General features: G+C 49.5%; 1 protein-coding gene across 4 annotated transcripts in view; it reads left to right on the forward strand.

Annotated features, from left to right (window-relative positions):
• MYOCD (myocardin) overlaps window positions 1-22,487 on the forward strand; it is a 262,701-nt gene that overhangs the window by 125,918 nt on the left and 114,296 nt on the right. For 3 of the 4 annotated variants that reach the window (XM_075770418.1, XM_075770422.1, XM_075770421.1), the window contains exon 2: window positions 19,147-19,376. In XM_075770418.1, the coding sequence (XP_075626533.1) occupies window positions 19,229-19,376 (148 nt within the window). In that variant the 5' untranslated portion in view covers window positions 19,147-19,228. Of the gene's footprint in view, window positions 1-19,146; window positions 19,377-22,487 lie in introns of those variants that run through there. The other variant, XM_075770423.1, reaches the window with a different exon arrangement.

Here is a 22,487-nt window from a genome sequence, read left to right on the forward strand (position 1 = left end):
AGGGCTTCCCCTTGCAAACAGACAGAACATGGTTTGCAAAGTGATCATGCACCTATCCTGCACATGGTACAGTGCTGGGGCTCAGCTTACCTGTGAAAAGCAGCTAACTGCTGCCAGGGAGGAGCTGAAATGGCCTGGGGGAGAAAATGGGTGGCCTGGCAGCTAATCAGTACTGAGTATACGCTGGTGGCCTCTGTGTCCCGCTCTGAGCTTGTCCCTGGGAGCCCATGGCTGAAGAGCACCACTTTTCCCCACAAAGCTTCATCTGCCCAGGAGTTCATTGGAGCACTAAACCCACCCAAGCCAGGGGAGGAAAGGCCTGCAGAGCATCAGGGAGGATGCAAGATGTGCTCCGTCACTGGGTCAGTCCGAAGGACCCTGAAAGAGGGGAAAGGACAGGGCCAGTCTGCAGGAGGCAGGGGGGCTTGCAGTGGCCCAGGCTGGCTGGATCTGAGCAGGGCAGGGTGCTTTAGGTAGCAAGAAAATTCTTCCTTGGACTGGCTGTTTCTGTGTGCTGAGCTGTGCGTACCCACGGGGAGTCCTTACACTTCTTGCTGGCTGCTCCATCTAGCATCTGCTTTCAGTTACTCTACCAAAAACAACAAGCCTGTATGTAATTTTAAAGCATTGGTTCTGGATCTGATATGAATCAGAAAATTACCCCTCTGTGGGTTTCTAAGGTAACCAATGTCCATATCCTCCCTTGTGCTGTAGTTTTAATGGTTATAGCACTTAGCACCTCGGCTCCCTGGAAAGTGAGATAGGCGGTTTGGGGCCAACCAGACCCAGAGCTTGAGGCCACAGGTAGGTCCTTGAGCCCTTTTGGAAGGGCAAAAGGATGGCAGAGAGGGGAAAGGACTCAGCAGCCCTGGCACAGCATGGGGCAATGAGCTACCCCCCCAACTCAGTGCATGCGCTTTGCTCCTCTCCCCAGGGCTCATCCTGCCCCGTGCTGCTGCCCACAGTATGGACACATCTTCACATACTCAGGTCCTTCAGCCAGCCCCAGAGCAAGCTTTGGGCTCTCAGATCCCTCAGTGAGAGACGCATCTTTCTCCAACACAAAATTTCCACAACTTGTGGCTTCACTGTGATAGAGAAAAAGAGACGTTTCTGAGATTGTGAGGACATTTGTGGGTGGAAATAAAGCTCCCGCTCAACTCGTGGGATGAGCAGAGCACTGTAGATGATACCCAGGGTGAGGAGCACCTACCCTACACCCCATGGGGGAACCATCTGCCTGTCCACTTAGATGGGCTGGCTGAGGAAGAGGAGGGCCCCTGCGCGTGCAGTGAAGTGCAGAGGGGAAGGTATGGCTGCCCTGGGCAAGCCATGCAGAGCTGAGCTGACCACAAGACAGGGCACAGGCCCATAGCCATGCTTAACACAGCCACACTGCTGCCAGGCCTGAGCCCCAGGGACCTCTGCCCAGCCCTGAGCTGGTCCACGGGGCCACACCAGCTCCTGTTGGAGGTGCGTTGGTGGGACCTCACAACCCCTGTCCAGAGCAGTGTGTGAGATGGATGGCTGTGGCCCTGGGTGCTGTGCCAAGGCTCTGTGCAGGGCTCTGGTGGCCCTGGTGCTCCAAAAACTCAGTGTGATGGACAGTCTCTGTCCTGAGAGCTTTTTAACCCCATCACTACCCCCACACCCTCACCAAACCTGGTAACACAGTAGAATATTTTAATCTGAAAAATCGCTCCTATCCCAAGACTTCTGAGGATTTTGTGCAGCCCAGAAGCAGTCTTCAACCCCTTTTTAAAGGTCCTCAACTGTTTTCCAGTGAAAACTGTGCCACTGGCAGGCTGGTCAGGCTCTGGGATGTCCATGACCTGTCCCTTTGCCTACAGCACACTGGCCATCACATTCCCACTCCCCTCCTGCCCCAGCCAGGTCCATTTCCCAGCTGTTGTGCAGGAGATAAGGAAGCAGTGTTTGACACAGGGCACTGCATGCCAGGGAAGGGCTGCAGGATGCGGTCGCTAGTCCACTTTCCCCAGCCACACAATCAGGAGCAGCAGATGTTGCCACAGCTGGTAACCTGCTTTCTTACAGCCCCTGTGCTGTCCAGCACTGTCTTCCAGACCTTGGATCCTAGTGCTGAGGGATCACAGGACAGTCCTTTGGAGACCAATGTCTGTAGCTCTTCTGGGCACTGGGAAAAGCTGCAAAATGCTGGTCTGAGGGCACCTTGACTCTGGACATCACCTGGGCCATCAAGGGGAGCCCACAGATATTTTTCACTCAAGTCATGTGTTTGTGGTTTCTGTGAGGCCTAACAAGGTGTCTAATGCATGGGTTTGTAAAACCAGCATTCCAAGACATGCCTACCTTTGAGAGGTGGGTCTCAATCTCACAGCTCCTCATCTATAACAGAGAAAGCTTTCCTGCCTGGGTTGTATATGCACGAGGGATCTCCTGCAGAAACAAATCCACGTTACCCATGTGATGGTGGCCTTTAGGACCACTGTGAGAGCAGAGAACACACAAAAGGCCAGAGAGTACCGATGGGGCAAAGAAGGCAGAGAATAGGGTCTCCAGGAATATATATATTGGATGATGGAAATCCTGCAGAGCTACTGCAGCGTGCACACTGCTTCCTGGGGAGAAGCTCAGCTCCGTGCTCCAAGGGGACACATGTGGAGAGCATAGAAATCCAGAGACCTTGCAGACCTCTTCAGATTTCATAGTTAAGCGAGAACTGGGTAGAAGAGGACTGTGAGCTACCATCTTTAACAAGAAAATGCTGCTAGTGATGCTGCATTAGCAAGGGCCAAAATACAGGTAAACACATACTGCCGAGAGCCATCCAAGGACACCGCTCAACACACAAAGCAGTCTGGGCATGAGTACCACCCGTCCTCCCCCTCCTGCTGTAGAGGCACCTCACCCTGAATTCAAACCCATGCTTTCCCACAGTATGACTTCTGTGGGCAGCAAGATGACCCAGGAGCAGCGCAGAGCATGTTTACGTTGTGTGAGCAATGCCACCAGCATTTGCCACAGCCCCAGGCAGCTTGCTCCACTCTGTGCACCAGGACAGAGCACACTGCACTTGCAGCCGTGCCAGAGAGGACAGCGTTGTTAGTCCCAGCACCTTGCAGCCAGCCAGCAGCCTTTAGCCCACCGCCAGCTTTCTTGTCAGCAGAAGCTGCAAAATCCTAGATAGAATTGCCCCTCGCTGACCCATTGCTTGGTGTCCCATTGCCTGTGTCCTGCTGTGAGAACAGTCCCACCTGCAGCACCAGGGGTGGGTGAGAATGGGCTCTCACCCTGCTGCGTCCCTCCCCTGCCATGTGTGGATTGCAGCAGGAATAGTGGAGTGTAAATCCTTAATCTCCTGGGTCTCTGGCCCCTGTAATATATTGTTCTTCATTTCCCCCAGGGCAGCTTTGTTCCATTGGGTAATTGGAAAGTATTTATCTGTGTCATATTAAGAGCCATTTGGGATAATTGTGAAATTGGCAGCCCCAGCCCTCCTTTGTTTAGACCAGGGTATAATTTGGTTAATTGTAATGTTTTTTTTAACTTTGCCACAAGAAGGCAGAAATTTAGATTCCATTATTTAGCAAGTAGCTCTGAGGAATGTCCTTTGGCAGCAGGGGGATGTGGTGGGGCCACAGAGCTCCACACAGCCTTGGAGCATTCGCTGTGCTGGACACATTGAGTCTCAGCCAGGCCTTGTCACAAATCTCCATCCTTTCCTGATCCATATGTGTTTCTCCTCCCTACCTGCACTCCACTGTGCCACAGACCAGATTTGATAGGCAGTCACTGCAGCACATTCATCCGTGGAAGACAGAGAGTGTAAGAATGGCTCTATTGGGCGTCAAAAGACAGGTCGGTCTAGTTGAGTGTCTGGTCTCCAACCATGGAGACATGGCTAGAGGAGAGCACTGAATGCTCAGGGACCCTCCTCACCGTCGGTCTGTTTTCTAACCATCTGTGCCTCAGAGGCTCCTTGAACCGAGCCTAGCATCTCTGTGTTTAATATCTCGTGATGGATTTCTTTTTCCCAAATGTACCTGAGTGCCTTTTGAACCCACCCAACCCTTTGGCATGTACAGCATCCTGCAGCAAAGAGTTCCACAGTTTAACTATAAGGTAGGTGAGAAAATCCCTCCTTTTGCCCTTTTTAAACCTGATGCTTGAGCACTTCATTGATTCTCCCTAGTTGCTGCAGTGAATAACCATTTCCTATCAAAGCTATTTGAGACACTCCTGACTGGGCAGTCCTACAAGCCCATTTCACCTCTCTTTTGGTCATCCTTGTTACCCTTCTCTGTGGATTGTTTTTCCCCATGGACATTACTTTGCCTTTGCATTTTATCACTCAGCCTCTCAGTATCAGGATATCCTTCTGTACGTCTCCATATCAGGTTTCTTTTTCAGGGCACTGAGTAATTGGACATTATAAAGAAAATTTCTCTGTCTTTTTATCTAGATCATTACATTGACCAGCACAAGCCCTAGTACAATTTCCTGCCTTTTACCTTCATTAAAACAAACCTACCCTTTTCTTCTTATTTCTAAACACTCATATTCTATAACAGCTGTTTGTTTAACAGCTTTTGATGAGGAAAGTCATTAGAAATGTTCTGAAGATCACTCCAGTCATCTTTATCCAGGTGCCTTCAAATAGCTCTGGTAAACTTGAGGCATGAGGCACTGCAAAAGCATTTGGATGTGTCTCATGTACAATAAACCTTCTAACTCCTCATTACTATTCCATCAGCACGTCCAGTGGAGATGCCAGGGTTTGAGCTTTGAGCCACCCAATCTGGAACTCTTTTACCTTGCTGAACCTGGCTGCACCTACTGAAGTCTTTGGTGCTGAGACTCCATTTGTTTGTGGACAGGGAAGGCTTAAATCTCTTGATATGAGCTGTGACTCAGCGATGGGGATCCATTGATATAATATCATTGCCTCAGGGGAGCCATAGTTGGTGATGTCTCTGGGGTATTTGACGAGACTGGGGAAATTTCCTCTCTCACCCCTAGACACCACTTCCCAAAGGATATTACTTGCCAGGATACAAACAAAACCATCAATGGAGATACTTCACTGCATCTAGTCTTGTAGCCATGTGTGTGTCCTTTCCAAGCCTGGCTCAGCTCCTCCAGAAAGGATATTCCAACAGAAATCTGGATTCTGCATGGAAACCCTGGACATCTGTCCTTGTACAGCTGTTGGATAATAAATATTTTCTTTCTCTGGCATCAATGTTATCCATGATGAAAGAGGTCTGTAATTCCCATGCAGCTTTACTGTGTCTCCTGATCCTTTCCCACACAGCTAGGGAAGTGATTTCTCAGGTGTTTCAGGGAGTTGTGGGCCATGGTCACTGAAATAAGAGGGACCAGTGATGAGATTAGCAACTGGACCTGGAGTTCCAGTTAATGCCAAGCCTTGCCTCTTGCAATAACTCCACCTGTACTTACCTAAACATGGCCCTTTTTGGTCACAGGCCTGGTGTTCGTGTCTGGGTGCAGATAAATTTAGACTGGAGGATAGATTAAAATTTCTAGCCAGTAGAAGAATGACGTTCTTGAACAGCCTTCCAAACCAGAAAGGAGGGGCAAGGAGCCTATGTTGTTTCTAGATGAAGCTTGATAAGTTAATGGAAGTGATTTTATGACATGACAGGAATGATCCTAGAGTCAAAAATTAAATCATGGGATAATGGGCCTTGAATGTTTCATTTGCTAGTATCTCTGGAAGACTGCTAAAAAGAGAGGGGTTCTTCAGTTCTTGTTATTCTTTATCACACTGCGTTTTATTGTCTCCATGCTACAGAGCTTTAGTTAGTCATCTGAAGGAACCACGAGTTTTCTGTCCCCCGATGCAGCCTTGGTTTTTGGGATGGAGAAAGGAACTTGCCTTCTTTCATAGCATTTTGGTTAGAGATGAGATCTGGATCTGATGCACTGCTTCTCTAGTGTCAGAGCACTCCTGTGTGCCTGGGTGAGGTATCTTGCTGACAGTAATATGTTCACTGGACTTGGAGCCACACAGCATTTTGCCCTTAGCTGGACTGTCAGGTCCCTCTGCATTTTTCTCCTTCCTTTATGGGATGAAGTGTGTGTTCACCTGGGTTCACCTAGGAGTTTCATTTTTAAAAGTCCTGTGGGTGCAGGGAAAGCAGATAGATGTTTAGCTACTTTGGTCACTGAGATCAATGTAGAGGATCAGACTCAAAGACAGATGCTCATCCCCTAGTCCTGCATTCCTCTGCAGAGAAATGAGTCATGAATATCCTATGATCTCTCTCCTGCAGGTCTTGGTATGTGTCCTTTCTTCAGTCCATGAACAGTTCAGTTGCTCATTCTAAAGGGCACAGCTGCCATGGGACAGTGAGTGAGTGACCCACCTCAGGGTGCTCTCAAGCTTGGGACCATCACACAATCATCATCCATTCTAAGTGGGGATCTGTGTCTCCTGCAGCATGCTCCAAAACCATGGGATTTGCCTTTTGCCACAAGATGGTTCCCATTTGCAAAAACTATTTACCAAGCTAGAGAGAGGCTCCCTTCTTGTTAGTCATGGGCTGGTTATGACCACATAACCTGGTACCTTGGTCCATACAGCATGGAGCAAGTCCAGTGGGGGATTGAAGAACATCCCGGGCTTAGCTATACTAGATCTGGGAGCAAGGAGGTGAAGGGTGCTTGAAACCTAGAGGGAAGAGTTGAAGAAGAACCTTTCACACAAGTCCTGTAGCCACTTCTAGCTTGTGGCAGCCTCACCCGTGTCCCATTCTTGGTTTCCAGCTGCAGTGTCTGTGATTTGACAATTGCAGCAATGCATTTTTCAGAAAATCGGACTGCCCTGGAGACCTCTGCAGGGTTCAGCACCAATCCACAGTGGTGGCTGGGGAGCAGAACACACTGGAGAGAGAATCCCCTCCCAGCAGAGTCCTATAGCCACTGGCCACCAGTCCACTGTCCAGCCTGTGCTCTGCAGTCAGTATCCTTCTTCCGGCACTGCCCAGCACTGTGGGCATCCAATGCAAGGGACATCAACCCACCCATGAGCACAAAGAATGTGCGTTTGCTGGCACAGGGACAGATATGCTGCTTCTGAGACTTCTCCTGGGTGTGGAGCGAAGTGCTGCAAAGCAGGTCTAAAGGTTGAACAGCACTTACCCCTGCACATAGGACCGCCTTTCTGTTCCTTCTTGTTCCCTTTGGCCTGCCATGCAGCTGTAGGCACTTTCTATTGACTCTTCTCCATATTAAAGTGTATTTTGATGTCAACAGAAGAAGATACACCATGCACTGGATTCCCTATGGGGGTTTATTATTAAAAGCTCTTACTAGGCAGCTCTGTTAATTTATGCAGTGACAACAGCTTGCACAGGATGCATACCAAGGCCTGGACGTTTCAGTGGGAGACCAGGTCACAGCTGCTCCAGCTGCTGTCCATGCCGACAGTCAAGGGCAAGAGAGACAGAGGTCTGGACAAGCACGCCCCATATTTTTGCTAGACTTTGAGCAAGAAAATGCTAGGGTCTACAGAGATCAGCAGCTGCCCTGCCTCTCCTGGCTTCTTGCTTTCTGGGGTAGCCGAAGGCAGAGAGGGTCCAGGTCGCCAAGCTGAAATGCAAAGTTTGACGGGACCCCTGTCATCAGACATGTTCTTATTCAGTGTTCAGACCCACAGCCATGGGGCTGGAGAGGCAACACACGGGACCTGACCCACCCAATGCCTAGGTCCACTCCATGGTCTGGCTCAGGTTAGTCCCTGCTGCAGTGGGAACACACCCCCTGGGCATGAGTCCTCTCCCAGCCGTCTGGGACCTTTCCCAAAGCCCCGCGAGGTCAGTCGGTGGCCTTTCCCACCCACTGAACGCTCACTGTGCCAACTCAAGCTGGCGAGGCCCCTGCACCAGGCAGAGGGATGGTCCAAGGCCAGCAAGCTGGCTCTGCCTCCAGCTGCACTCCTGTTTGAGAACCGCCTTCATCACTTTATTAATAGTGTTTGTCATTGTGGGTTTTGTTTCTTCCCCTCCTTCTGGCATCTCATAAAGAGGCATGGGTCCAGTTTGCGCTCATTTTCCATTTCAAATCTCTGCCATGTTTTCTTTCTTTTAGAAAGATTTTATTACATTTCTAAAATGTAAAAGTAAGAGAGAAAAAGATCAGACATATAGCCACAAATGCCACAACGTTAGGACATGGTTAAATGACGCAGCAATAACCAAAGACATTCAAATGACCTTCGACAAGAGAAGCTGATGCTTGCTTGCAGAAATGTGGGGAGGCAGCTGCTGGTAGGGGAGCGAGTGTCAGCGGGACAGCCTTTCGGGGGTGGCCGATCACAGCTAGACCTGGCTGGTGGCCGCGGTGCCAGAATCCACACGCAGGAAGGACCTGAGCTGGGAGCTGGGCTCCGCTGGCCTTTAGCAGGCATGTTGGGGAGGGAGCGACCCTGGGATGTGGGCACATTGCACAAACCCACTGCAAAGGGCATCCCCGCTGTGTGAGCAGGGCAAGCAGACCTCAGTCTGAGACAGAAGCTGCCTGGCCCAGCGCTGAGCTATGGAACTAGGTGGGCTGAGGGACCTCAGCTAGTGTCTCGTTTTGGTGCTGCAGAACCCCTCACAGGCAAAGCAGCCCTGCAAGACACACAACCAACTTTCTGGTGGAAGACTCCAGGTTGCCAAGTCCAGGACAGCTCTCCGTGTCAGTAATTTTTTTCCTGAATCCAATGCAATGTTATGAGAAAACTCAGCCTGGACTTTTTGGACACTTGTGCCCACGAGCTCGAGAATGTCAGAGTGGGATGCGTAAGCCTGCTGTAAGGCCTGGCCTCAGGAACCCTCCACACCTCACTGAAATGAGAAACCTGTTCATTATGGAGCTGTCAGAGCCATGACTTGGTAGTAGAAGCAATGTCCATGTTAATGGCAAAAGTGATGCTGGTAATTTTAAGTACCAGGGGGCACTTCCAGACACCATGGATTCCCATTTCACCAGAAAAGTAGAAAAACATGAGTTTTGATTGGAGCTGGATTGAAATTGAATTCTGCAAACAATCCTCTGAATTAGGAGCATGGTTTGTCCTTTGTAAACAGTCCAGGTTATATTGCCACTAGCAGAAACAGCTAATTGCTAAACGTTTTTAAATAAAACAAAATCAAATCAAATAATAGCTTAGAAATAAGTGCTATTTCTATCAAAAGCCTCATCCTGCTTGTGTCCCACCAAGGCTGCTGGGAACGGGGCTGTCCCCAGGGGTGCAGGACCCTGCATCCCACATCTTGGCAGTAACCGGTGTGATCCAAGCACCACCTGCCCCAGCGCACAGGACTCATGAGTCAGACCTGGACAATTCATGAGATTACACTAAAAGCAGTTTTGCAAACAGAACAAGCAGTAAGAACAAATTTGAGGTGGATAGCCACTTTTTGAGCCTTTTCAGCATACTCAGAACATTACTGTGTATTTTAAGATTTTTTAACTTTATTTCAAGATTACTCTAAAAACTACAAGCAGGCCCAGTTTCATAAGGAGGTGTTTTATCTAACTCAGAACTGTTTGCATGTGTTGTCCAGTAAAGTTATAGTAGTATTTTTAACGGACTGTTTTGCCAGGAAATAGCCCCGGACACGTGAGTAGGGCTAAGAATGAGTGGCAAATGCCAGGTGGGATGTGAACTGCAGTCCTTAAGTACTTCTAATCTCAATCCAAATGCAGAAACTGCAACCACAGCTGACCAAGCTGCCTGTAGCAGAGGGCAGTAGTACAGCTCTGCTACCCCCCTTGTAGCTTGTACCCCTGCCCAGGGCTAGCCCACGGGCAGGGCAGAGGCTGGTGGTGATGTAGGTTTGTGCTGCAGCTCAGCTCCCAACCCAACTTCTCCACCTGCTGTGCTGCATTTCTGGGCACTGCAGGGTGCAGGGTTATAGCTTTGGCCTCCTGGCTGTTTGCATCTCTTTCTCAGGTTGTGAACGGGAGAGCAGGCTGGCTTTAGGGGCAAGGGGCTTGCTCCCCGGAGTCAAGGATGAGGAGAAGGTACTCGGGAAAAGTGCTGGAGTCTTCACAGGGACTGTGCCATGCGGCATGAGGCAACATGAGGTCTGCAGGAAGGCCAGAGTACCAGCCCTGGGTCTGCCATCCGTACCTTCAATGTTGCTGCCATGACTAGGCCTGAATAAGCTCTATACAAAAACAGGGGTGGAGACAGCTGGAGTGCTCAGACTCACAGCACATCAACGTGGAGACATGCCCTCTGTCCATCCTCAAGTGAAATTTTACTCCTGTGCCTCCTGCGGCCTCACTGCCCAGGCAGACTGCTCCTTTTTTAAAGCTTTCATTCTTTCACCCTATGTGGATGACTCTGTTTTTCTCCCCTTTCTGTCTGGAGCGTTTGCTGTGTGTGTCTGGAGCATAGCACAGTGTCCCAGCGTTATCACCGCCATCCATCCCTTACACCCCCATCCATCACTCGCACCCCTCCCATGGACGGGTCCTGCTAGCAGCATGCTGGCTGCAGGGACATCTTTCCCTGGACAGTGCCAGGAGCAGGGGCTGCCTCTGTGCCCGTGCAGAGCCTGTGCGGAGCAGCAGTGCGGCAGGCATCAAAACTTCAGGACCATGAGCATAAAAGGGGTATCCTCTCCACCCTGTCTCTGCACCTAGCTTACTCACACCAGTGGGCTCGCTGAAGGGCCTGTTCTCTTCCGACTGACGACATAGGAAGCGCTGGGTGGATGGATCTCTGGTTGCACAGAGATTTTCCAAAATTCCCAGCTCTTTTGGGCAACATAATGTACAAGTGCTCAGACTTTCACTCCTGACCATGTCAACGATGACAATGTGCCCCCCTCTCCTGCCGTATGTGATGTGGGGTGGGCTTGCTTGCTTGCTGGCTGGCTGTAGAGTGACCAGGGCTGTAATAAATGACATGTGGAGCAACAAAATTATTTTTTTCCAAGCTGTTGTAAATGAAAGACTCCAAGCAAATCTGGGACTGTGGATTGAACAACCTGGAATAATCACTGGAAGTGGTGCAGAGTGGCCATTGTCTCAGCTAATGTTAGACGTCTCCATTTGAGTCCATCACACAGGGTCTTTTTATAGCCAGTGGGAAGAAATGGGTCCTTCAGCTCACAGACAGGCACCATGACCGTGCCCTAGAAATTCCTCTTTCATCCTGGTGAATGCAAAGGGAGCTGAGACTGCCTAGATCTAGTGCCTGCACTTGCACGGTGACATTTGGTCAGATGGCTGAGAGATCTGTGAATGCTGCACCAAGTCGCTGACCTGAGACATGCTGTTCTCAAGGCCCTGGATGTTTACTGGAGACTGTTGGTGCTCTGGGTCTGATCAGACAGCTGGCAGTGGGCACAACTCTGATTTTGCACAGATGTCAGCTAAGGGATTTTGTATAGCACAGGCCTCCTCACAGTTCCCCCAAGAAAGCTCATTGTTTAGCAAAGGTTTCAAGCTGTTACCTTTTGGAAGGTTAATACTGCCCCATTATTTCTCTAAAAATCACAAGGACTTGCAGGAGCGGCAGGCAGACATGGAACAGGAGTGCTTTGTCATTGCCTTTTCCATACAGTTCATCACTCAGAAATGTCCCCATGGGCTCACCACAGATCCCATCCATGCTGCAGGCTCTGCCAGGCATGCCCACATGTCCCGTGTTCATGGGCACTTTGCTAGCAAGGGAAGGAGACAGCAGTAGCCTCAGCTGTGCAGCACTGCAAGCACGTGAACAAAGAGGGCTGGCAGCTCTTTGGGATGTCCTGCTGATATTTAAAGCCCATCAGGTGGTTGCCCGCCAGGGAGACACCTCCTGCTGAAATGTTAGACTCCAGCTACTCCACACTGCTGTGCCAACCCATCGCCCTGGCAGCCTCACTTTCTTGTGATGGTCACCACGTGCCATTGTATCAAACCATTGTCATTCAGCCTTATTCTTAATGTTCTTCTCAATCCTGACATTTTCTGTGTTTGCCTTCCCTTGCTTCCACATCATGATGACACCTGCAATGATGTACATGGTATGTCCTCTCCAGACTAATAAATTAGCTTCTAGGTGCTACTACAGTACAATAAATTACATTACAGAGGTCACACCAGCCTGCCTGTGCTCACAGGGCAGCACGAGGGAGTCCTTGTCCGAGGAAGGCCCTTTGGGTGCCCGCAGATATGCCATGGACAGGGATGCACAAGCAGGGAATTTGTTCTCCAGGAATTTGCCCTAGTGAATCCGATCACTATGAGCCCACATTAAGATAATTATTTCAGAAGCATTTGTCAGTCTGGTTTGTCCCAGATATTCTCAGCCTATTTAGAGGACCGACAGAGAGGTGTATCTTGGGAGGATCTGGGGTAATAACTCATTTCCTGATTGACATTTCTTCTACTGTTTTTCACCACTTAAAGCTTCATTCTATGAAAAATGAAGGAGAAATCACTCCTTTTCAAAATAGCTTGAGGGGACAGGGCTAAGGCCAGAGCTGAGATGCTCTCCTGAGAACAGCCCCTATCTCTCATCATCGTCCCGAGGCTGAAGGCCAGGAGCTGTCCTGGATGAAGACAGCTGCCACTTTCCATCACTGGGCTCTTTGCTGCCGTCTCAGGCCACATGGCCTTTGGGCAGCTTGGAGCAGATATCAACACTGGGAATTTGGAGGCTGGGAAGGAGATACTATCCTAAAACCCCTGGGGGTGTGAACAGTTGGCAAACCTTGCTGAGCGTGGGGATCACAGTGTGACCAAATACTAGGCGCGTTTGCCTCGACCAAAGATTTCACGGTGTCATGTTTGCACTCGGTCTTGGCACTGGCCCCACAGAGGGTTTCACAAGAAGCTGCATGGAATAATTCGTTGGTGGAGGGGGTATCCAGGCTTGTGGCAGGTTTCCTTGGTTTGTTTTCCACTCACTGGGGAAGTCCCCTAGCCTCCTTTCCAGACGTTCCTCCTAGGCTGCAGCTCCTTGCACGGAGGTTGAAGTGGTGAGCAGGTCACTTCTCCGGGGCACGGGAGGAATGTGCCGATCTGTGGGAAACAGCCTGCAGGCTCCACGCTGTGCCCCTGCCCTCAGCGCCGTCACAGGATGGGGCTTTCTGCATCCCTGAGGAGGCATCAGGGAGGTCAGTGAGGTGAATCATCCAACGGGGACATCGTCTGCAAGGAAAACAATGAGATAATAGCAGTGGTGCATTCCCTGGCAGTCCCAGGATGGTCTCAGAGAAGCAAAGGTCTCTTCTTTTTCTGGGTGCAAGGGCAAGCGGTCAGAGTTGTCTTCTGCCTTGCCAAACATGATGTGGCTCTAAGGAGGACCAGGCAGGATTTCTGCTGGAGCTTGTATGTAGCAGGGTTTGATCAGCATCTCCAACAAGACAGTGCTAATGTCCACAGGACATTTGCCCATGGGAATCCAGAGCTACTCTTACTGTCTGAGCACTGTAAACATCAGCTAAAACACACAAATTCCATGTTTAGTGAAATGGTTTTATCAGCAGCATTCCTGCAATCAGAAGCCCAGGAATACAAACACACTACAACAAACACGTGAAGAATTTGATAAGGCTGAACTGCATCTCTGAACATCTCTCTCCTGGTTTTTCTCTGGGTATTTAAAGTTTTATGGTAGGTCACGATTGCTTAAGAGGCACTGCACATGCATTAGAGCTAAATATATTTACTTCCACTTCAACCTCTGATAGAGCAAACAGGAAAGCAGGGGACGATTTAGATGAATCCAGTATCTGAGGAAGTGCAAGCTATGCTTTTTCCCATCTTGGGGCATGCAGGAGGTGGCACAGGGGAAAAGGTGAGAAGGTGGAAAGTGAGGATTAGACCTATGGGTCCATGCTGGGCAGGGAATAACTGTGCAGACCACCAAAGCTGCATCACGGTAACCTAAGCAGGAGCCGGCCTTGTGGAAGCCATTTCTAAAGGTTACAAGCAAAGCGCATTTTGGGGTGCTGTGACTGATCCTGTACAGGCTAAAGGCAGGAGCCAGGTGCCTGAACGGGTGTCTCAAGCCTGTAGAGATGCCTCAGGTCCAGCTGCCGTAGGCTCTGCATCCTCTCCACCAGTCGAGCAGGGGTATCTAGGGTGGTGCTGGGGGGCTCTGCTCAGACACTCGGATCAAGCCTGGAGCCCTGCATGCTTCAGGTGAGAGACTATCCATTTCCTTTTTTTCCTTTCTTTTTGGGTTGCTGAGATGTATTTGCAGGTCTGCAGTGGCACTGAGCAGAGGTAGAAGTGGCTGTCCCTACGTCATATCCCAGAGCAGGGTACAAGGAGGATCTTGTTTTGCTCCTGTGAGTGGCAGAGCCTATTTCTGGTGTGCACCTTGGCAAAAGCTTACTCCTGGAAGGTACAAAGAAGCTTGATCCAGGCATTTGTTTGACATGTGAGACCTGAGACATGGAAGGGGATTGCTGAGACCCGGACAGTGAATTTTTCAGTTAGGAATTTTCCAGCTAAACAATTTTTTTATTGGAAGATGAGCTGCTGAAGCCAAAACTGTTTCTCAGGGAGATTTTTTTTTTTTTTCTCCCCACTTCTTAAAATAATTTTTAATTCATTTTTCCTAGGGAGAAGCTAAAAATGTTAAAAAAATATTTTAAATTATTCAGTGAAAAATTATAAGTGAACTGCTAAACTTTTTTCTCTTGTTTATTTTGCAATAACTTCGTACCCCAATTTGGGATAAGGAAAAATTGTAAAAATCACAGAAAGTTTTGCTGCTTGGGAAAATGGCTACTTCCCAGCCATGACAAACTGGGAGCAGCCTGCAGAGCCCAGGGTGACATGCGTGTGGCTGGACAATGCTTGAGCTCTTCCTCTCGTTAATGCTGGGTGATTTCACAACAGCACCTCTGCAAAGCCTGAGCAGCACCAAGCACCCAGGCTGGATGAGAGCAGTGATCGCTCAGGGTTTATCCCTGAAGCTCAGCAGTTTTTGGCTGTGACCCTACCTGCAGGTTGCTGGTGGTGGGCTGAGGGCTGCTGGGCAGCAGACGGGCACAGCCCGGCCTCAGCACAGAGGGAAGGGGAGGCTGGAGGGAACAGCAGACATACAGCCCCTTGCTGTGAGGGATGGTGGGAACAGGGACCGTGTCTTCTTCCTCCTGACCACCAGCTGTAAGGCAGAGCTGGCCTTGGTAAGCTGCCGCACGCAGGGGCCATCTCCTCGGTGAGTTTTCCCCGCTGCATAGCAAGGCACACTGCAGCCCGAAAGGAGGTCGGGGAACCTGCAGCCACGCTCCCTGTCCATGCCACTCTGCAGGGATGTGGGGCACAGCAGCCTGTGCTGCACTTGCCTTTGTTTCTGGTTTCCAAACCTGCTCCCTCTGTGCAGAAGCATTCATCCCCGGAGAGCAGGACTGCAGATCTCTGCGTGTCTGGGCAGTGCACAGGCTGTCCCAGGCTGCGGGCTGGCAGAATCCTCACTCTGCATCTCCCCCAGCAGGACAGACTCCAAAACATGTGCCGTGTCTGTGGGCACAGCAGCTCCGGCTGCCCGGGAGATGGGGGAGCAGGGTAGGGGGAGCGGGGCAGCCCGTCTGGGTGTGCTGCTCCCCCACCTCCTCCTGCAACGTCAGGAGTGGGAGGAAGGCAGCACCCAAGGGCGTCCGCCCAGTGGTCAGTCTGCAGGGCAGGGCCAAGGCAAGCTGCCCAAGCTCAGCAGCAGCAGGCGTCAGGGACACGGCGGGTGACAGTCACTGAGGACCGTGTGAGCACCCTGTTCTGCTGTAACTCAAAGTCAAGGAAGGCACCATGTGAGATGGGGACACGAGTGGCATGACCTGGCCGTACTCAAAAGTGCCCGGGTCCCTCTCCTGGCCAGTTGCTGCCCCAGAGGCAGTCAGGAGAAGAGTCTGACCAGCCTGGCCCGTGTCCCGGGGACACACAGCTGGCACGGGGCTCAGGGTCCCTCAGTGACAAGCTCAGCACTCAGCTCCAGGTTTCAGGGACCATGGGGCTTCATGCCCCTTGTGCTTTTTCCCCTCTTCTCCTCTTCACTGGAGCTGAAGAGTTGGGTTCCTGTGCCCTCAGCTTTGGCCTGAAGAGCACTGGGAAGTGGCAGTGAGACGCAGGCATTGCATCCACAGGAAACCTGTGCCTTTTTCTGAAAAGTCATACACAAGGTGAAGTGTCCAGCCATTTCGGACCTGCACTGACTTACCATGAAAAATCTGGCTGTGTAGACTGTGGTTGTAGTTCTGGTTCCCCGGCCAGACTGACAGGGGCTGATCTCAGAAGACTCTTCATTTATGTGTGAGCCAAAGTCCTTGGGAAAGAGACACAACCAAGCCCCATCTGGGCCTTTATGGGTGGGCAGGCATATCTAAGGGAAAGCAAATTTGATCCTGACCTATGCTGTCTTAACCGAAAGCAGGGAGGCTTGAAACCAAGCATCTGCACCAGAGGATCTCGAGTGTCTTACAAGGCAGTACCTATGAGCTACCGTGGTAGTCTAGCTTTATGAATTTAAAATTTATAGGCAGAGAGAGATGGGACATGGCCTGTAACGTGTATAGCCTTGCAATTTATGTGCTGGCAGCAGTGGTTGATGGGAGATGTGCTCGGAGGCTCAAAAGTGTGCTTAAGCTTTGTAAATACAATCAGTTCAGGCTGAAGTGAGTGAACAATGTGGAATGTTTTGAGGCCAAATTTGACTTCAGAAAAAAACACCACTGAGCCAGTGGTACTTGAATGTGTTGTGAAAGCATGCGTCTCCGGGGTCGCAGCGTGACCTCCTGGCTCAGACAGTAAGGACCCCAGTACACTCACTGCACATTAAAATGTTGCATATGCTCTGAGTGCAAAAAGATTGTACACAATGCCTGTAAGAAGCCTTCCTGAAAGACTCTTGCCTCTGCTGGTGGTCTTGCAGCTTCGGTACTGGATGTCTGGCTCACGCTCTCTATTTTTCAAAAACATTAATAATCATAATCCATATAAAACTGTCATATTGGTTCAACATGTACGTCACCAAAGCCCTGACTAATTTATCAAAGATTTAGTGTTCAGTTGAACAAAGTCTCATTTTTGTAAGCAGATGCAGTTTGCTGGATTGTCCTGTCATCACCCCCTGTTTCCACTGGAAAGATGCATCATATCAGCAACTTCGAAAAGTTAAAAAAATATACATTTTAAAATAGTAATGTAAACACTTATCACATGTTCTACGTTAGTCATGAATTAAATAGAGAGCTTAGGGGATAATGCTGCTTGTGCCAAAGTGGGTCTGCAGCCCTACAGCCACCAGCGGATGGTTGTGCAGCAGATCGTTTGCCCATCACAGTGGTGATGGTGTATTGCACAGCAGTTGCACCACTAGAAATAAGATGACAAGTCACTCAAAGGAGCTAAAATGCTCAATCAGAGGTGGAAACTAAGAGTGACAGTTCAATGATGTGGCACACAACAGAGCCCTGGCCTGTCTGGATGCCTGCAGGGCTGTTTCCGTGTGTAGTGGCAGCATGTCAGACTTTGGCAGGAATAGCTGACCACAGGAGATGGGGAAAGGGCCGCAAAAGCAAGTGCAGAAGGCAGTGGTGGGAAGCACACAGCAGAAGGGACGGTCTGATGTGAGGCCTTGCTCAGGTAAGGACTGTTTGGATCAAGCATGGTTCTGCATTTTGTTTCAGAGCCCAGACAGCAAGGCTGGGTATGGACACTGTCTGTCCCGGGTGATGCACATGGGGACAGCTTTATGTGCCACCTGCAAAGTGACACAGCTATCCTTGGGACCTCTTCTGTGGCCAGTGCATCCACCCCATGGGCACCCTACATGGAATTTCTCCTGGGAACAAAACACAGTGTAAAGCAGGACAGACGGACACAGTATCTGACCTGCTGCCAGCGGGACACGGTCGTGGGGAATGGTTAGGGCAAGTGGGGGCGGACAGTGAGATGGATGGGTATGAGAAAGCAGATGGCAAAATCCCTGCTGGTGCAGGGTAGGAAGAGGGGTGTGAGACAGTCCTGGCACACGTAGCGTGGAGGAGATGGTATCATATACAATGCACTATTCTTACTTCCTTATACAGTAAATTGGTAACTTTTTTGTATTAAATCAGATTTTATCACTGAATCAATCTTGCACTTTTCTATTCTTGTTCTCTACAAATGACCTTTTTTAGCTCTCCTCAGCTCTTTCCTGATGGGACTCATTAGGAGCTGGTGCTGATTCTTACAAGCATTCACTTTCACTTAGCATCTGGAGAATTTTTGGACAACACTTTGTTGAAACAGGCCTTGCAGCTTTCTTCTGTGCTCAGTACCAGCAGCTCCTCCTGGGTCATGTGCCTGCATCCCACAAATACATTTGGTGTAAGCTGAGTCCTTCCCCTCTCTGTTTCTAGTGAGATATGAGTATCATCAAAGGAAGTACCTCCTAGACCAGATGTTTTGTAGAAGCACAACCTAAATTTGTAAAATTTCCTGAGTTTTCCTGATATATTTTGACCATAAACCTCACATAAACCTCAGATTAGAACAGTGTGGTAAACAAACAACTCCTCCCATCATTCAAAAACTCTCAAAAAATTTCACCTAACCTGGTCGAATTCTTCATAAAGACTTTAACTCTACCATGTGAGCTAACCACAAATTTGATATCAAAGAATTGTTTTTGCATGCATATTTTGCTTTGCAGGATGTTTGTGTACTTCCTGGTGTAAAAATTAGCTGGTGTTTGCTAATTCATCATTTGCTATCTGTATCATGTAATTAGAAGTCTGTTCTGTGTTGTGCGGAATTATTTCTGTCACCCAGTTTTCTCAGCAAACAGGAGCCTTATATAAAGGAAGATTGTTCTCATTTGTAGATTGTTCTGTATTTCTAACAGTTCAGGAGCTCTCTCATGTGGGTTCCTCATGACTGTGTTTTTCCATAACACCCTTGGCTTTCTGCAAATATTCTGTGCTTATGGCTGGAAATTCTTCCAGCAAAGCAGCCAAGGATGCAGACCCAGCAGACAAGGTGAACAGAATCAAGGAGGTAATAGGGAGTCCTGAATTCTTCACCTGCAATGTTTCTAACACAAAGGAACAGATGGAGTAATTAATTCTCTCTGGTCTGATTGTTTCACAAATGCCAGTCTTTGTTCACTGTTCCAATGGTTGGTTGGGGACTTCGTCCTTACCTGCTCCTCTTCTCTTCCAGAGCTCACTTTGGCACCTGCTTCTCTACTTGATCATCCAAAGTGGAGCAGCCAGAATCTGGACCAGTCTCTTCAGGCACGGTGATGAATGGTGTGATCAAACAGGATCGCTCGGACCGCAAAAGTGCACCAAGTGGAGATGAAGAAGAAAAGACACCCAAACAAAAGGCTGCCAGTGAAGTGAGAGATGGCACCAAGCTCCAGCCACCACCCTTTGCAGAGCGCAAGAATGGTAAGTTCCTTGCGGTGTCAAGAGAGGGGAAGTGAGACTGGATCAATGCTGGTTTAGCATCTCTCACAAGTGCTGGGTTTGTGGCTCATCATTATTTTCATGTGTGGTGCTTTTGAGGGTGTTTCTGATGGCAACATTGTAAGATTTCATGGAGGTGGCTCCTCAGCTCAGTATTTCTGGGTCAGCCTTAAATGCTGTTGTCAGATTTGAGGCAGTTGCCACGTTCTTTGTGATCCAAGTATCCAGTAAAATTTTGGCTGAAATGTGGCATTTCAAGGTCTTAGGAAGAGACTAGTGTTTTGACCATAGTAATGGGATTTGCTGGGGAATTTGGGTGATGTGAAGTTGATCAGTGGAGAAGAAACGGAGAGGGTATCTTGTTTGCAAAGGCACTGATAGACCTGTTCTGCTCTCACAGAGCACTGGATGCTGCGGATAACCTTGTCTTCTGTAAAATTACTTCAGATCAATGTAACAGAGTAGAATTTGGCCTGGGCCTCTGCAAGGGTCATTTGTGTGTCGTTGGTCATGGATCCAGAAACTAGTCTTGCTGGCAGATATTGATCCGAGTTTCTGTGGAGATCAGTTGGTAGAAAGCTGATGGACAGAAACTCCCACAATTTGGCCTGTGCAAAGCATGCTCAGGCTGAGGAGTTGTTTGCCACTTCTTTCAGGCAACTGTATAATATATGAAATGAAGAAAATTCCTTTTGTGCACTCTAAGGCTTTCAACATAAAGCACTCAAAATATCATGCAATGTTAAAGTGCAGCTCAAAGGCACTATTTTTGCTTTGTGTCTTTGATTGTTTGCATTATTGTACAGGACCCAATTTTTCTCAATCACTATAAATCAGAAATAATCCAAATGATGTCATCATGGCAAAGTACTGGTGTCAGATTGGAGTAACGCAGCAGAGAACCAGGCCCAGAGTCTGCCCATAGTCAGATTAAGTCACGCCAATGAGGGCACTTCTTTTCTACAGTCCCAGATATCAAAGTATACCTAAGATAATATCATCATAATAGGAAAGATGACATGGACTCATAAAGGGGCAGACTGTTTGGTGATGTAAAAAAAAATTATCACATTTTCTCTGTAGCTTTCACATCCTTAATTTTGCATTAATTTTCCCACAAGGTTTTTGCTGTGGGAAGGCAAAGAAAGAAACATCTCCAGGTGCCCATAGGCAAAAGCTGCCTCCCAGCACGACCAGCAGACATGCAGATACTGACTGCACTACGCCCTCGCAGCTGACCCTGTGTCAGGGGCTCGTGCCCCCGGGGCTGTCGGCTTGGTGGCCCACTGGGATGTGGCTCCAGCCCTGCAGCCTCTCTATGCTGGGCTGTTTGCAGAGTCTCTAAGCAAGAGGACCCCCCCACAGTCTGGGCATCCCTCCAGCCCTTTGCTCTCCTCCTTTTACTGCTTTTCCCTTTCTTTCACACATTAGACAGCGCAGGGGCTCGGCGCTTCCTGCCGTCCCCGTTTGCAAACAGCCGGCTCCCTTCATCCCACTTCATCTCAGGAGCTGGTGGGCCCACCAAGTGTCACGCATGTCATGTGGCACCTGGGCCTGCCTTTGATGTCACAGTCTATGGTGTGACAGCTCATGCAGGGCTGGTGGAGCAGCCTGACAAGTGCCTGGGGAGCAAAGAGGGAGGGGGACATCCCATGGTCCCACAGACTGCCCTCCACAGTGGTACCGAGCGGTCACCTCCCCTTGTCCCACAGGACACCGCAGACCCTGAAGCAGACTTGTCCCTGCCAAGGGCAGAGCCTCTCTGTCCCACTCAGTGCCATTTGTTGGGTCATCACAGCAGGGACTTTCTAGCCCGTCCCCCACTGCAGGGTGGAGGATCAGTAGTTGCGATTGCCGTGGGGAAAAAGCAAGAAGTCAGTGCCTCCTCACATCCCACCCCTATGAAGGGCACGCTTATGGGTGTATTCACCACTCCCACCCTTATCCCTCACCCCACAAATAATTGGGGGAGAGCAGCAGGAGGGAGCAGGGACCCACCATCCAAGATTATGCCACTGAAGGAGACAATGCCTGGGAATGAGTTGGGTGAAAGGGACAAAACTCCCATCTGTTGTCTTTAGGGATCTGCCAGGGAATGTAAGGAGAAGCAAGTGGCCCCCCGCTCCTCCTCCTGCCTTGTGGCATCCCATCTCCTGAGGGCACCATGCATGCACACCTCAGGCAGGCAGGATCTGGCCCCTACCCCATGCTCTTTCCAGCTGTGGGCTGGTGATCTGTGGTGGTTTGGTGGGCGCTGGACAGACACCTGCCTGTCAAGGGCACAGCTCCTCGGAGAGGACTAGCTCCTGCATGAGTCTGAACTTTCAAACTGCAGTCTTTATTTGACTTAATTTTGATTTAATAAAAACAGTCTAGCTAGAATATTTTTAAATAGGAAAATAGTCTTTTTAACTCTAGTATTACTCAAAAATGGCTGAGGGGATTTCATTTAAATTTGTAAAAACAAATCACCTTTAAGCAAGCCGAAAGCCCATTCAGCAGGACCTACAAAAACTCAGGACTGGATGCATAAGTCCAGGAAAATGGAGACTGTTTCCTCTACAACAAGGAGGAATCCTGACATCTGCCTGCTCAGCTGTACTCCCAGCCCCTGGCCCTTTTCTGCCCCTGGGATGGTACACTGTCAGGCTGCCCTTGTAGCATGACTGTGCCTCATCCCACAGTCCATGGTGTTTATATGCTCAATGACATCTTCTCTTCCTAAGTTCTGGTCTGCACTGGCCTGCACTGGGCAGAGCTGTGAACTGTTGTCTTGGAAGAGCCTAAGGCAAACATGGCTGTGGGTCTCCTAAAGTCGCTAGTGATACTGGGTTTAGAGATGAGATCTGCCTAGACCTTCCACCCTACTCATTGTGCATGCGCCTTGGCTGAGTATTGGACCCATGGGGTCTTGCACTTTTGTCTTGCCAGAGACAGGCACTTTGAACTCAAAGTGACTTCATCCTCTCAATCAATGTTCTACCCAGCCCATTTCACCTACAGTCCATGTAGTGAGACTGTTGATTCGTAAGGTCAATGCATGTCCTCTCAGAGTGAGGACATATGATGTTCTGCCCATACCTCTATTCCTCC

The sequence above is a fragment of the Balearica regulorum genome, chromosome 18, assembly GCF_011004875.1.
Source record: "Balearica regulorum gibbericeps isolate bBalReg1 chromosome 18, bBalReg1.pri, whole genome shotgun sequence".
Lineage (NCBI taxonomy): Eukaryota > Metazoa > Chordata > Aves > Gruiformes > Gruidae > Balearica > Balearica regulorum.